Source organism: Lissotriton vulgaris, chromosome 7 (assembly GCF_964263255.1).
Source record: "Lissotriton vulgaris chromosome 7, aLisVul1.2, whole genome shotgun sequence".
Taxonomy (NCBI): domain Eukaryota; kingdom Metazoa; phylum Chordata; class Amphibia; order Caudata; family Salamandridae; genus Lissotriton; species Lissotriton vulgaris.
The window spans coordinates 937985554-938001286 of NC_141695.1; the positions used below are offsets into that span (position 1 = coordinate 937985554).

The 15733-nt window shown below is 42.8% G+C and overlaps 1 protein-coding gene across 1 annotated transcript in view; it reads right to left on the minus strand.

The window, feature by feature from the left end:
- LOC147702760 (protocadherin gamma-A6-like) overlaps positions 1-6111 on the minus strand; it is a 33153-nt gene extending 27042 nt beyond the window's left edge. Inside the window, exon 1 of the mRNA XM_086929445.1 lies at positions 3601-6111. Within this exon, the coding sequence (XP_086785571.1) occupies positions 3601-6111 (2511 nt within the window). The remainder of the gene's footprint in view (positions 1-3600) is intronic.
- Between the last annotated feature and the right edge of the window lie 9622 nt (positions 6112-15733).

A 15733-nucleotide genomic window follows, 5' to 3' on the forward strand; every position in this document is an offset into this window, starting at 1 on the left:
ATCTGATTACAAATCTGGCAGGCTATAGTTCTTCTTGTAGGAGGCATTCACAACTCACATCCACCAACAACACATCATTAGCTGTATAATCTTCCCACTGTTGCACACTAGAAAACTACTGTTCCTCTAATATATTATTTAAAGGTAAACAAAGAGAGTTTAATGGTCTCCTACTACTCACCCATTCGCAAGTAACTTAGAAATCATTTTTTTTCATATTGTGCAATTGGTGAAGAAATATACATATTTTTCTGTAACCACTTACAAGGTAAACAAAAAGTCTATTTTTATATTAACTGATAAACTGACATATGTACATATGGCCCTTTCTTTTACTGTGGAACTTGGCAGGCTTGTTGCACTGTGGCACACAGCCTTCAAACACAATGTTAACAAATAATTCATTCAAATGCACACTTCTCACCACCTCAAACTTTGTCTCACTCTTAGAAACATTTTGAAGGTTTGATTAACTGGGGTAGTTCTGCATCTCTCCGAAACACAGCTTATCACTGAAAAGGCATGCTAAATTAAGTGAGGAAAGTCACCATACACTCCTGTGAAATCACTTTGGCGGTGAAGTGAAGGAAAACCCTAAAGTAAATAGGGAGACCTCAGTTATGGGTGCTCCGGAATAATTATTTCTCGAGCCCGGGATAACTATTAAGAAGGTCTCAGTAATTTCGGGAGCAGAGGCAAATGGTTATTTACAATTTTTGGGAAATGTCATGTGGGAATCGACATTTGGACACTCATTCCCATGTTTTCCCATATACCTTCACATAAAGACTGTGGGTGTACAGCAGCTGGAATCTCGTCTGAAACACTAGAACTTATTAACTTCTGCTCCCAGGCCCATAGGAATTAATACACAACTTTTAATTGAGACCTTAGATCACAGAAGTGTTGAAAATGGAAAGAAAATACTCTAGAAATCCATGCATTGTGGGAAGGGAAAGGGGGCAGTGCAGGTAGTGGGCAGTGTCAAGGAGAGTCGACCTATGCTTTAAAAAAAAACTCTGCCTCAAAGAAGTGGCCACAATGAAAATGCCAGGATAAAGCAGTCTTACTTAATTAGCCATAAGCTAGATGAATGTTAGGCTAGATTAAATAGTAAAGAAACTTGATGAGTAGAGCTGCATGCATTCAGTAAGATTTATGGCATAACATTGTTAAGATAACTATGGAGATTGTTGCATTTGCTACACAGATCTGTGTTCAATCTCTTCTCATAGGTTTGATTATTCATACAATAGCTCAGGTGTTTAATGTTTCCCCTACAGAGTGTAATTTGTATAACATCTGGGAAGAGACACACATGCAGATTGAAGTCTGTACAAAGAACTGACGAAGCAGAGTTTTACATTTATAAAATCCATGCAATTATTAGCAAAATGAGAGTGCCATTATTTATTAATATGAACAAACTAATCATATAATATGTAGTTGGGGACAGCATACAACCATTATGAGAAAAAACAGAGTTGACATCCTATTTAGCTTTAAAGTTAACCTAATTTCTCTTGCCATCTTGAATGTCGACTTTTATATGTTCACGGCTGCGAGGCCTGCCCATTACATTGTCGTTTGTTTTGTATGTGATTTTCCATAGCAGATGCTGTTTTCCCAGACGCCTATTGCTAGCTAATGAATAGGTTATTGTTATGCATCAGACAATAACAACGAGTCTCTCATCAAACGCAGAAGATGCCAGGATGGCGGGGGCAAATTGTGGGAAGTGCTGACCGTATCCTACGGTCTGTCCAGTGTAACAATTCAAGGACATTGACGGCATGTACTATTGTGCTGCTCTGAGAAACAGGAGAGTTTACCTGCACCCAGAGTCCGAAGTAATATTATTGGTTCCCAAGAGTGAGAACAAGCTGTAATGTTGCAACCTAATGCCTTGTTGAGATATATCACATAAAAACAGTGTGTGTTCCTTAGATTAGGGAGGAGATGCTTGGTGACTTAGAACTGCAAAGATCCTTCTCACCTCTGCTGAGCTCCACTTCCTGAGTGAAAAGGCTTAATGCCAAAGCATTCATATTCTCTCGTCAGAGACCTTGGTTTTCTGAGGCTGACACCTTAATCTACCTGTCTAACCAAAAGCACTTAATCGACCCGTAGCTGCTTAATTTACATTAGGGATTTCTGTTTATGGAACACACTTGTTGCACATATTGTATTATTTGTGCGATTCTTATTAATGTTCTATTTTTTCCTTATCTTGATAATATTGCCCCCTAGACATTTTAAACTTGCAATAATGGTGCTTAAGATCCGAATTCTTAATTAGATCCTACTAAATTTCTTAATAAAACCTCATAAATTCACAACAATTCTCTTTACTATTTCTTTTGGAGTCTAATTGGTTTTCACTCTTTATGGAAATTAAGGTAAATGATTGCTCCTAAGAATCTCTCCACGTCAACTTAGAAAAGGCCATATGACCAGTGGTAGTGTTTGTCTGATGATTACACCAGACATTTGAGATTTAAAAATCCTTGCTTCTTCACAAACAAGAGGCCATGTAATTTGTAAAAGGAGCGGTTTGCAAGTACCCAGTAACACAGCTAACATAACATTGTCTTTAACTAAAGGAAGTGTCTTCTACCTCCACATGTCACCTCCATGTTTCTGAAACCTGACTCCTTGTGTTTTCTCTCTCAAAAACATTTTGTTTGGAACCAACAGCTCTCTGCATGGTTTCTAATGATCAGTCTTTTTCTATTTCTTCTGCAAGTTAAGGGTCGTTCTAGAAACTGCTGTCCAACAGCACAAAATGAAATGAAATAACACAAGGGATTTCCCCCCCGAAGATGACACCAAATCCAGTAATAGCACCAGCTTCTCACAGTCCAAAGTATGTTCTATGAAAGTCAGCATTGAAACAAAATTCAAGCACAATCACTGGATGAAAAATTGAAGTGCATCAACAACACTAGAATAGTTGGAACATAGCAAAGACGTCTGTCAGTAGAATGTCAAACATTAAATATCCCTTCTTGTCTAGTGTCTCTTGTGTGTGTATTACTATGCAATTGCATTGGTGGAAGTTCCTTTGCAGAGCCAGGACAAACAACACGCTGAGCAACATGGCAAACTGTAGACCATCTTAAGAACACCAGATTAATTGTACGTTTAACAAGACATGGTCACGGAAAATGCAATGCACATTTGAGCTTGAGAAAATTCACATTAGCAAAACATGCAAAAAGACAGACTGCAGGGAATGCTTTTCTCAATTTCCAAAAGTATGAATGAGAGAAAAATAAATGCACTAATACTGAAGGTCACATGTGGAATGGCTAAATCGAAGAACTTCTTGCTCTAGATTGCTCTAAATCTAGAATGCATTGTGCCTCTTTTATACATTGCATATCATAGAATGGCAATCAGATATTTAACTTTGTGAAAAGGAAGAGAAGTATGAGAGCACAAGGGGTTTTAAACTGATAGGGTTGCTTATAATTTGTATTAATATTACTATCTGAATAGAACAAACTAGACTCTAAAACACAAAACCTGTAGCTTTCATTAAACTAATGATACAAAAGAATAAACACAAATGGAAATATTCTAAATTAATCAGTTTACCTGAGTTAAGTTCTGGTCATCTTTTCCTACATGTAGAAGATCTTCAACCATGACAGCTCCTTGTTTTTCAGGGGCACCATTGTTCATTGGGGTGTGGACGTAATGAGATACACATGGAAAGTTATTCTGGCTGTTTAATGAATCAGTTGTTAAACACACATCATGAGAATAGGTCTGAAGGAATGCTCTAACTCCGTCTATTCCGACAAGTTGTGAGGATGGAAGGGCATTAAAATTAACTCCAGATGATGTCAATAGCTGAGATTGTCTCCACTGACGAAGTCTGAATAAGAGCAACAGAATGACAAAGAAAAGGAACAAGAAGGAAACAACGGAAACAGCAATCACCAGATACAGTGTGAGGTTTGATTCAATATCAGCAGGAGACGATAAGGTGCCCAGATCAGCAACAACTTCCGGGATGCTGTCAGCCAACAATATTGTGACAGTGACTGAAGAAGAGAGAGAAGGTTGTCCATTGTCCTTCACCAAAATCACCAACACTTGCTTCATTGCATCTTTTTCCATAATGGGACGGGCTGTTTTGATTTCTCCAGTGTGAGCATTTACAGTAAACAGTCCCTGGTCTGTGGACCTCAGCAGCTGGTAGGAGAGCCAGGCATTTTGACCGGAATCCTCATCAACAGCGACAACCTTAGTGATCAGATAGCCTGGTTCAGAAGAGCGAGGAGCCATCTCCACCCCGGAGGAGCCATCTGTTGGAGGTGATGGGTATAATATCTCAGGGGTGTTGTCATTCTGATCCAGTACAAAAAATGCAAGAGTGGCATTGTTAGCCAGAGTGGGAGAGCCTCTGTCTTGAGCTTTAATTTGGACCTCAAACTCTCGGAATTCTTCAAAGTCGAAAACTCGAAGTGCATAGATGATGCCAGTTTCTGAGTTAATGGAAAGTAAGGATGTCACAGGTTTGTCTCCAAGAAAACCCCCAACAATTGAATAAGAGACTTTGCCATTCAGATCAACATCCTGATCGGTTGCCCTGACTCTAAATATGGAAGCTCCAGGTGGCATGTTTTCCCTTACAAAAACTCTATACAACAACTGATCAAACAGTGGTGGGTTGTCATTTTCATCGGTAACCTGAAGGTGAATGGTTTTGGTCTGACTTATTGGAGGGCTGCCTTTATCCATGGCAGTAATTGTAATGTTATAATCTGATACTTCCTCTCTGTCCAGTGATCCTTCAGTCATCAAACTGTAGTAACTCCCAAATGTCTTCTCCAACCGAAATGGGAGAAGTGCGGAGATGTGACATGTAATCTCACCGTATTCTCCAGAATCTTGATCATATGCCTCTAATAGAGCAATGACGGTGCCTACTGGGCTATTCTCAACAACCTGGTTAAGCACAGATGACACAATGATTTCTGGGCCGTTGTCATTCACATTGATCACTTCCACCAACACTTTGCAACGTTCTGCACTTTCACCATCAGTTGCCTGCACTTCCAATTCATACTGCTCAATTTCTTCAAAGTCTAGTGGCTTAACCGTGGATATTTCTCCAGTTTTGGAATCTAAGTGAAACGTCAATAAAACCGGTTCTGCAATATTGTTAAATAAGTAGGTTAATTCCGCGTTGGCTCCTTCGTCTCTGTCAGTAGCTGTTACAGTTGTCACAACAGTGCCCATGGGCACGTTTTCTAGAGTTTTAATTTTGTAAACAGACTGATTGAAGACTGGGGGGTTATCATTAGCATCAAGAACAAGAACGCAGACTTGCACTGTGCTTGATCTCACCGGGTCACCCCCATCTGTGGCTGTGAGAATAAGATGGTGAATGTCCTGCTTCTCTCGGTCTAGGTGGGTGTTTAGCACTAGTTTGGCGTATTTTATACCATTAGTGCTGATGCTGAAGTTCAGTGCAAAGTGGTTGTTGGGACTAAGTTCATAACTCTGGAGCGAGTTTTCCCCCACGTCTGGGTCATGGGCATCGGGCAGAACAAAGCGCGCTCCCGGTGATTTATTTTCAATGACTTGTAATAAGATCTTATCAGTTAAGAAATTGGGTGAATTATCATTGATGTCCAGAATCTCAATTTCCACAGCATATACCTTCATTGCTCGTTGGACAATAATCTCTAAATCTAATAAACACTGGGCTTGCTGTGCACACACCTCTTCTCTGTCTACCCTTGCATTAATGTATAGATGCCCGTTGTTTACATTGAGAATAAAATACTGCTTCCTACCTCTGGACACAATCCGGGCTCCGCCTTCTGATAACTCCTTTGTATCCATCCCCAGATCCAGAGCCACATTCCCAACAAAAGCGCCTTTCCTCATCTCCTCGGGAATGGAATAACGCAGCTGAGCGGAAGCGGCTCCACAGACTGTCAGCAGAGCAACAAGAAGCAGCAGAGGAGCCCCGGAGTAACAGCGCCTCGCTGTTGGAGCCCCGGAGTCACAGCGCCTCGATGCCTGAGCCCCGGAGTAACAGCGCCTCGGTGCCCGAGCCCCGGTGTAACAGTGTTTCGGTGCCCGAGCCATGAACGGAAATTTATGGTGGATTATCGAAAATAAAATGTTTTCCACAAGTGTTTGAGTTAGAGCGATGTTTGAAATAAAGCCAATGCACCTCCGAAATCACCCACAGCCCTTCTCGCCGGCCGCCGCTATACAGGAATCTGGTTATTCGCAGCAGTTAATGCACCACGTGATCAGCAAGGTCTTCTGGTACCGTTCTCTCTCAGCTTAGTGAGCAGCGCCGCTCGGTGACCAAACTTATAACTGCAGCAGCGCGATGGAAAGTACTTATTTTAAGAATGATTTCATAAACCACCTTTTCAACTAATATAAAGAGCAACAAATGCATTTGGTACCTTAATATCTAGCTACCGTGAGTCAGAAGTAAATATACCTCCCGACACTCTATATGAACTTCACAACAATTGCAAATGTGTACTCGCTATTTTAATGCTTACAAGAGGAATACAACTGAATAATGTCTTATATATTGCGCCTTTCTTTAATTAATCTTGCACCCCGACATAAATCACATAACAACAGCCATTGAATTTATTGCAGCACTACTTACCTCGACTTACCTGTAGGACTGCTGCCTCTGAACAAACGGGAGTAAACTACCCCTCTTATATTATAGCAGTTGTCATTTACATATGCTACATCACAATGGCCTACTTAATGTGTAAATTAAGTATCCTTATGGGAGGTTAATGGGGCTTCAAAACTAGTGCAGGCGATGTTTAAACAAAAAGTAATAATAGCCGTGTTGATCAAAAAAACTGATTACGTTTCACAAGTAATGCCAACTGTGGGAGCCTGATTAGGCTGGCCACAGTGAGTTGACGTCTGTTTCCTGAAGCAGATTAACTTTGTTATGACACAAAATAAATGCATAGGAAAACGGAAATGTATTGTCTTTATTGAACGCTAATGCAATCATCCAAAGAATTACACTTCAGGTAATAAACACTCAGAAAATAATGCACATGTTTGACTTAAACTCAGCTCTCCATGGTTGGTCTACAGGCACGAATGCCATTAGATACTCGAAACTGGTTTTAAGAGCACGCTTCTCATTCTACTTCCAACGATGAAAAGTCATTTTATTCTGCTTGCTGCGCCTTGGACGAAAGATTAAAGTTTGTTCAAGTCTGTCTAACGAAGGACAGAGGAAACAGACAGAATAGTCTATTAGACTAAAAGTAAACTCTGTACGCAAGGAGACTCTGGGGAGGAAAGTCTAGTGCTCCTGTCATGTCTGTATTATCTTCCAACGGTTTTGCTAGTTTCCCTTCTGGTTTGCTTGTTCTTATAGACGTGGACTTTGCCCGTTGGAAAAGCATGCAGTTATTCCTCATTTAAACATACTAAAGGGTACCCTGCCTGGAAAGGAAGAGTTTCCAATTGGTAATCGGCAGTGATTGGAAATGAACTGGTTCTTGTAATGCAAGGTGGGGTGGGCAGTTACTGACCTCGGTGTAAACCCAAAGCCAGTATCAATGTGCTCACATTTCCCCATACCATCTTTGTGAGTCCGGGCACATGTATTACTTCTGCTGCTTGTAAGAAGGGGAACGCCCCCCAGGAGCCTCTCAGCTTCTGCCTGTTTCCTACAGCTTTGGCCTGATTGCCACATTTGCACTTGGGTTTTAAAAGCAGCCCTTTTTTCCTCGTCACCTCCACCAACCCGCAACACCCTTCTTTTGTTTTTTCTGCTGTGCTGATTTCAGCTGTAGGCCTATGTGCACTTCGACCAAAGATATATTATCAGACCCTGTAAAAACACCTTTCTATCTCAGGAAGAAAACCATAAAATCCAATACCACACTATGTAAGTATTTTACCTACCTACTTATCTACTTACATAAAAGCAGCGATTTACCCGGGTTGACAAATGATGGACAAATCAGCACGAATATGACCCAGACTTGTATAATCTATGGAGGATTGATTCAGTATGAACAATATAAAGTGTTTTAAATAGACTAGCTCGAGCAGCTTACAGAGATACAAGCTCGCTTCTGGGCCATCTGAATCAAACTCTAGGCTTGAATAACAGAGTTCTAATAAACCGAGTAGTAACTTTCCCGACAGATTGTGCCAGGAAAATAAGTCATGCTCTAATTTAACGAGCTTAACAGGCATGTCCTTTTCTATGCATCAGCCAAATTTGGAGGAGGAAATTATGTTGCAGCTGCTGCCAATAGTGTTTTAGTAACTTCAAATTATTTCATTTTTTTATATTTGTATTGTCTACTATTGAGTACCTATTCGAATTGTAAGGAAGGCCAGAGTCACTAAAACATTTAAACTTAGACAGAAGGAGGTGTGTGACATGGCCAGCCCTGGCTACAGAGACTGCCACTAAACTCCAAAGTAGCAGGACTGAGGCGTGTGTGCTGCAGCCTGAAACATGCTGGTGATGGAGAGGAACAGGAGTGTGAGGGGCGCTAGTGAGGGCGCTGAGGAGACACGAAGGTCGACAGTACAGCCCTCACTTGGCTGTCACTGCGCTGATGGCAGCTTGTCTTGAATGATTTATCTCCCTTACATTGTCACCACATTTCTCTACTGTAACTCGACATTTGATTGTCCCTGTTCCTATTTTTACGCCATTAGGGCTAAAGTCATTCAGTTTTTATTATAATTACTTGCCGCTGTATTTTGAGTAAACCCCTCTCTCTTACTCCTGCATCTGAAAGCGACTTACTCTTGGAAGCCTGCCATTTCTATATGGAGTGGACAAGTAGGTGGGACGGACAAGGCATGTTGGTGTAGTGTTTGTCATGCGGAGACTGCCATGCCACTGTCACCATTGTGCCTTTACCATTATCATTGACTTGCTTTAAACTGAGAGGGACAGAGCTTAAACTCAAGTCTCCCTAGTGAGTCAGCTGCACTGTGATCACACATGCATCTCTGTCCACCATTACCAGGCCTATCATTATATGGCTCAATCTCATTGTTAATAGCTACTTTAAAACACAAAGGATATTTCAGCCACCATTCTAGCAGTGAAACTGAGGTTGAATGAGCTGATTCAATTGAAGAGCTCTACACACTCTTCAGTAATTCAGAAAATAATCAATTATTTCAAAGGAGCAACATTCTAAAACAGTGAAAAGGACTCCAGAATTTGTGCTGAGGACAGGCACTTAGTCACATGACCAGACCCTATAATTAATTGCTTAAGCCATTCAGGAGAAGCCTAGATCTTTTCACAATCAGCAAAGGTTAAAAACATACAGGACTGAGCTGGTACTGTGGTAGTTCAACAGAGGCTGCAGGAAACCTGGGGCCGCATAACAGAATGTGCCCTGGGGGGGGCAACGGTATGTGTGCCTACTTTGCTGGGCCCTGTGGCAAATTGGTGTTAAAAAAGGGGCCCCATAAAATTGTGCAGCATCTTCAGTAATACTGAAAGTGCTGGTGCACGTGTAGCACCAGCACTTTCTCAAGAATGCTTTTCCTCATTTGAATGGGGGTGTGACCTCATGCAAATGAGTGAATCCCTTTGCCTCTGTGTCCGCGCCGTATCATAGATGCGGGTGCAGAGGCAAAGAAGCTGTCAGGAGGTGCGCTCACAGTGCACCACTTAAAAGGTGGGGAAATGTCAGTGTGCCCCATGATAGCAGCCCTCTTAAAGAGGTTCCTACGGACCCCCCAGACATCCCCTTGCAGGCGGGTGCAGTTAGTCACTGCACCTCCCTGCAAGGGGATCTCTAATCCCCCTTAAATGTGCAAGTGGGTTGCCGCCTGCACAGTGAAACACAGAGCGGCTACCTCAGAGCCGCTAGGTATTTCACTTGAATGCACTGTCCCCAGGGCAGCATGAGTTCGTATAATACAGAGCACTCTCCTTGTTAGCTCGGAGCACACCTTTTGAGAGGTGCACCTGGCGCTAACACAGAAAATGTGCCACATTGCATAATACAGCCCCAGATGTCAATCAGAAGATGCCCTAATCTTTCCACCATCCCTATAATTATTATATTCATTTTTATAACATTTTACATGTAGCACATGTATGTGAATGCAACAAACAGTATTCACAAATTGTGGAGTGCAGGGTTTCAGTTTATTCTTGGACGAAAGAAAAAAAATATTAATCAAGGAGACCCAGCAATTGCTGCGTGCTGAAGTGATGACAAAAGGGTAGAACTCGCCCAGCTAACTCTACTTAGCTGTAATCAAAGAATAGGGTATCAAGAGGGGTTGGAACAGAGGCTATGAACAAGGATAGGGATCTCCATACAACTAAATGTTAATAGTTGACAAAACCAAGCATCACATAAGTTGGCTGCAAAATGACTAAGGTGAAAAAAAAGTAGGAAAAAAATGATTATCCCTTGAAATGATAGGATCAGGGTTCCCGAGTGAGTTGAATCTAGTCTTTGAGGTAGGGTTCCCAAATGTCATTGAAGATTGAGAATTAGATTATTCAGTCTGAGATCAAGCAGTTGTAAAGAGTCGTTTGAAGGATGGCATCATACCATTCATTCCTTTAGGGTAGAGACCTTGGTGTATTTCCAGTGTCTGAGGATGCAGACTTTGGCCATGACTAGCACAGTGTCTAGTTGTCATTTTTCATGGTTTGTGAGCCCAGAAATGTCACCGGTATCATGCAAGATGTTCAGTTCTTGGTGGCTATGAAGTGCAGATTGTTTGTTGAGTGAAGGTGAGACCAAACTGAGTTCCAGTACAGAGCAGTGGAGGGCAGGACTATAATATGTGTGGCATGTCTCAAGCACAGGGTTATTTGAGAGAGATTTGTTCAAAATAACTGTCCTTGAGACCAATGACAGTCATGTAAGATTTAAAAATAGCTACATTTCAAATGGGACTCTTTTAAGCTCTTCTGTTGTGATCTCAAAAGAGGTCTGATCTTTCTTTATCTGAGTACTGTCTAGTAAGTCTCTAGTTCCATTTGTAGAGTAGGGATTTGGCAGTGGGTTGGTAGTAAAGGCAGTTTATTAGAATCTTATACAAGCCAGATACTAATTTCTTGTAGCTTCCCCATTTAGGAAGGAATGAATGCGGGGCAGAGGCTTGAAGGCTGTCTATGTAGTAACTTAGGGTTCTGACCAAACATGAGCCACATTGTAAATAAGGTCATTGTTAATACTGGTCCAGATGGAACTCAGCCTACAATCTCCAGAACGACATTATAATTCAAGTGTCCTACACTTGTTCTATTGTGTGTATGCTCTGTGTCTGCCAGCTGGACTGTTGATAGGAAGTTGATAGGGAGGCTGTGCTAAAGTAGTTATCTGAAGCGCTGCCACTACCATAGGGTTGTGTTGAGCATCTGTCGTAGATAGGCTGACCTAGAAAATTTGACAGCCTTTTATGCTCGATTAAAGGTTTCTTTGAATAGTAACCCAGTCAGGTGTTTCCAGGTCAAGGAAAAAGTGATAGGTGTTGAGAAATGATTTAAATTTCTATATTTGGTAGACGCAATCCGCCTGATGTGGTGGCAGCATGTAGAAACAAGCATTTACAATGCAACAGTTTCGCCTTTGTAAAAGTTAGAGCTATTGTCATTGTAAATGACAATTTTTTTTATTTATGTGTTGGTTTTGAAAACAGATAAATAAATGGCATTGTCATTTACAATGCCAATAGCTTAATCTTTCGCAAATGTGAGACCTATTGCATTTGCACCCACACGCACACACACACACACACAGAGCCACCCACACAGAGCCACCCACACACACACAGAGCCACCCACACAGGAGTGAGGGCGGAGGGATGGAGGGAGAGAGCAGCGTGAATCTCTCCGAATCTAATGAAAGCCCTTCCTAAGCCTGATGTATTGCACCTGGCAGTCACTTGGTCTGCTCTAGCTATTGAATAATTGAAAGGGTCTGATCGGGGGGAGGGGGGACCTTCCCGAGGAAGTGTCTCTACACATGTACATTTCCAGGCGGACCTGCTCGGCTCCCCCTCTCTGGAGCAGCTTTAAGTGTTCCACTCTTGGTTGTGTGTCTTTCCTTCCCTTGTTTATTCGTTTCCTGTCCCTTGCGCTCTTTCTATGGCGGGCGTTTTTGCGGCGGTGGGAGGCGCTGTCTCTTCTGGTGACCAGAGAGAGCAGACACGAGGGGCACAGATTGAGCGAGGAAAGAGGAGGGGTGAGAGGAAAAGAGACGGCAGGAGGGGAGAGAGAGTGAGAGAACGAGAGAAACCGAAACTGTAAGAGGGAAGAAAGAAAGCTGAGAGGGAAAGATGTGGAGAAAGCACAAGAGAGAGGGAGAGAGAGAGAGAGAGAGAGAGAGGGAAAGGGGACGGAGTAAAGGGGTAGCGGCGGGTCATGGAATGAGCCGAGAGGGCAAGAGGTACATTTGGAAGAGGAAAGCAAAAGAAAGATAGGGTGAGTACAATGTATCAATGGAGGATGTGAGAGGATGGGAGGGAGAAAGGAGAGGAGGGGGCATCCGAAGTGGAGAGGAGTGTGTGAGGACAACGGTGAGCGGGCAGGAGGGACGGCGAATGGAGGAGGTTGAGCTGTGTAGGGTGCGAGGAGAAGAAAGAGAGGGAAAGGCAGAGCGGGGAACCAACAAGGAAATATAGGGGAAACGCGAGAGGGGACGGCTGGGGCAGAGGGGTGAGTGAGGGCAGAAGAGAGGGAAGGTAGGGGGACATTTAAAAAAGTGTGAACGGGACTGATGAATTGGGAGGAGCTGGGGAGGGAGTCTTATGGGTGAAAAAGACGCGAGGGACAGATAGGAAAGAGGACGAGAGAAAAGAGCCAACGGCGGGCAGAGGATGGGGATGGAGTGAAGACAGGCAGGAAAGGATCACCAGGGAAAGAAGAGAGGACCTCGTGACCCGTGATCATTTCCTTATTTCCCCGCACCAGAATTACCACGACCTGCCTGGGATCCTGGTTATTAGGGGACATGAAAGTAACAGCAATTCGGAGTTTTGGAGAAACAACATACGGAAATCGGATTTACTGTGCCGATTTTACGCTTTTGCCCAGGTGCTGCATTGAGACTCTGCGCGCGAGCAGGAGGTGAAACACCGTGGAACTCCAGTGTTGCCTCACACTTCTAACATTTGTATATATTTTCCATATGATGAGCGAGGCAACACATATCTCATTAAAAGTGTCTCGAATCGCTGCACCCATCATATTTAGGAATATTTTCTTGCAGGACAATTTGTGCAAATAGTAATAGAATAAAATAGCCGCTATTTGTCCACAGTAATACAAAATGCTCTATACTGGAAAACAGAAAAATATGATACGATATGGTATAGCCGAAGAGTTTTATTTGTTTTTTAGGTTCGGAAAATACACTTAAATCGGTTGACTAATACATCAATTTATCTGCATTTTTTTTGTGTCAGACTAATGGTTTCAGTCCCTGTTTGTCTTTTGGCTTTGATGGTGGCTATTTTTCTCACCCAGCCCGATTTGTGACGCAGGGGTGAAATAAGCTTCTGGATTTTTTTTTGTATAGAAGGCCGCAAAAAGAAAAACGTTTAAATACTTTATTCTGCTACTAAAAATGGGGAAAATTATAGGAAGCTGCTCTGGAGATTTCGACGTTAATTTTAACGTTGTAATAGCAAAGTAATGACCTTATTGATTTGTTTGTATATGTATGTACTCACGTTTGCCTTGTTTGTGTGTGTCTACTGCCTCAGTTATATACGTTTCATAATACAGTTTTGCAGCCTGTCCGTTCCTGTGATTAACAGGTGTTATTACTCAATTTAAGAATACGCTGAGAGCTGAAAGAACGGCTTTTCAGATACTGCATATTCTCCGAAACTGCATATTACATTTGAAGTTGGGATGTAACCATTTCATAAATGCAAGAAAATCAGTAAAACAACATCTTCTTAAAACTGCACTTTATGTACCAACCTCGGAAGAATGGAAGGTTGAGTTGGCCTTGCTGGGATATCAGCCCGTGACCTGCAGGTCGCAGCAGATGTCAGTGCCAGTTTGACTCAATGAGCCCTCTTGAGAACTCTATGTGGGGGGTGTACTGTGGTGTATACAGTTTGCTTGATCAAGAATCTCACCTAACCTGGATAACTTGCCCTCTCTCTTCCTCGATAATATAGATGGATATATAGTTGAAAATGAAGAGCCATGCTGTTTATTTTGGAGATGTCATGAGCCCTGGGAGGCCCTGCAGCTGCCTCAGAGCGCATGGTTGCCCCTCTCATTAAATGCATCAGAGCTTTGCTTATGTTTATATGTTTAGAACCCGGGTAGACACAGTGACCCGGTCCTGCACTCCACGACCATCCTTGCATGACCCCTGGTTAGGAGTCTTGCAGCAGGGGGGAGGGGGCTCGGCTCTGCAGAGACGAGGCCTGTGTTCCCAGGGTCCGGCCTCCGTGGATTTGTGGTTGAAAAGTTCCTTGGTGGCTGGGTTGGTGCTGGTGTAAAAAGTGATTTACACGGGTCCTGGACACTATAGCAACGAGGCACTGAGAGCAAGATCTCCTACATGCACAGTGTCATGTTTACCTGTGTGATTGTACATGTTTTAAATCACTCGCCTCAGATCCTAAAGGTGGTATTGACCTTTTCTTTACAGAAAAAGTACTCATTTGCACCAAAACTCATTTTTTCACTCGCCCACTTCTTTGTACCCTAGCTAGTTATATTGTTCGTCTAGACTAAATACAAATAAATTAGGATAAACTAAATATGTATTTACTATATTCATTAATATGTAGAAGTTCATTCAGAATGAATGGTCTTTAATACATCTAGGTGCCTTACATTAGTTTTAATAAAATACACAGAGTTGAACTGGGTCACGGAGGCGGCAGCAGACACGATAGATGTCCCCTTTATTTAGCTCTCTATGTGGGGGTGGTGGTGCCCCTGCGCCCCCTCCACAGGCAGGCTCGTGTGCCCCTTCTGGCTTCTGCCCCTGTTCCCCGGCAGCCCCCTCCACAGGCAGGCTCGTACGCCCCTTCTCCTGGCCATGCCTGAACCGACTCCGCTCCCGGGAAAGTGGCCAGTGATTTATTTGGTTGCATTTTCGATTTCTCTGGTCGGCTCTCCTTTCTCCTCCTTTCAGCAGAGATGTCAGCTGTTATTACTCGGCATCGATCTCTTTGCAAAGTGAGAAGTGAACTAAAATGAATGTCAATTCCACGCCATCTTCTGAACAGTGCATTTGATGTTGGTCATGAAAACCGACCGTGTTTCACATCCTTAAAGCACAGAGCTAGTTCCACTTTGGAAGAGAGTATACATTAGAAAGCAGTATGATTGGGGGAAATGGCTGCGAGATGCAGCATTTAGCCAGCCTTGTTTTAAAACATAAATCGTCTGGAGGAGGGGCGCGCTTCCCAAATTCCCATGAGGTGTTTGAGGCTCTCTCAGAGCTCGTTACAGTTCGGGACTCATATTACACACGTGGTTCTCAATTCGGAGCTGTGAAGTAGAGATGGGGAAAAAGGTGGCTTGAGGTGGAGAAACGGAGAGGTGGAGGGAGCATGGAGTTAGTAAAACACTATGAAAAGTGAGACTTGGAGATCGGGCGAGCCAGTTGAACAGGAGGAGGAAAATATAAGGTGACATATAAAAAAAAGCAGAAAGGGAATTCACAGAAACTAGAACCAGAGGTCAGGGGCAAGATGCAGAGAAAAGGCGGGGGAGGAGCTT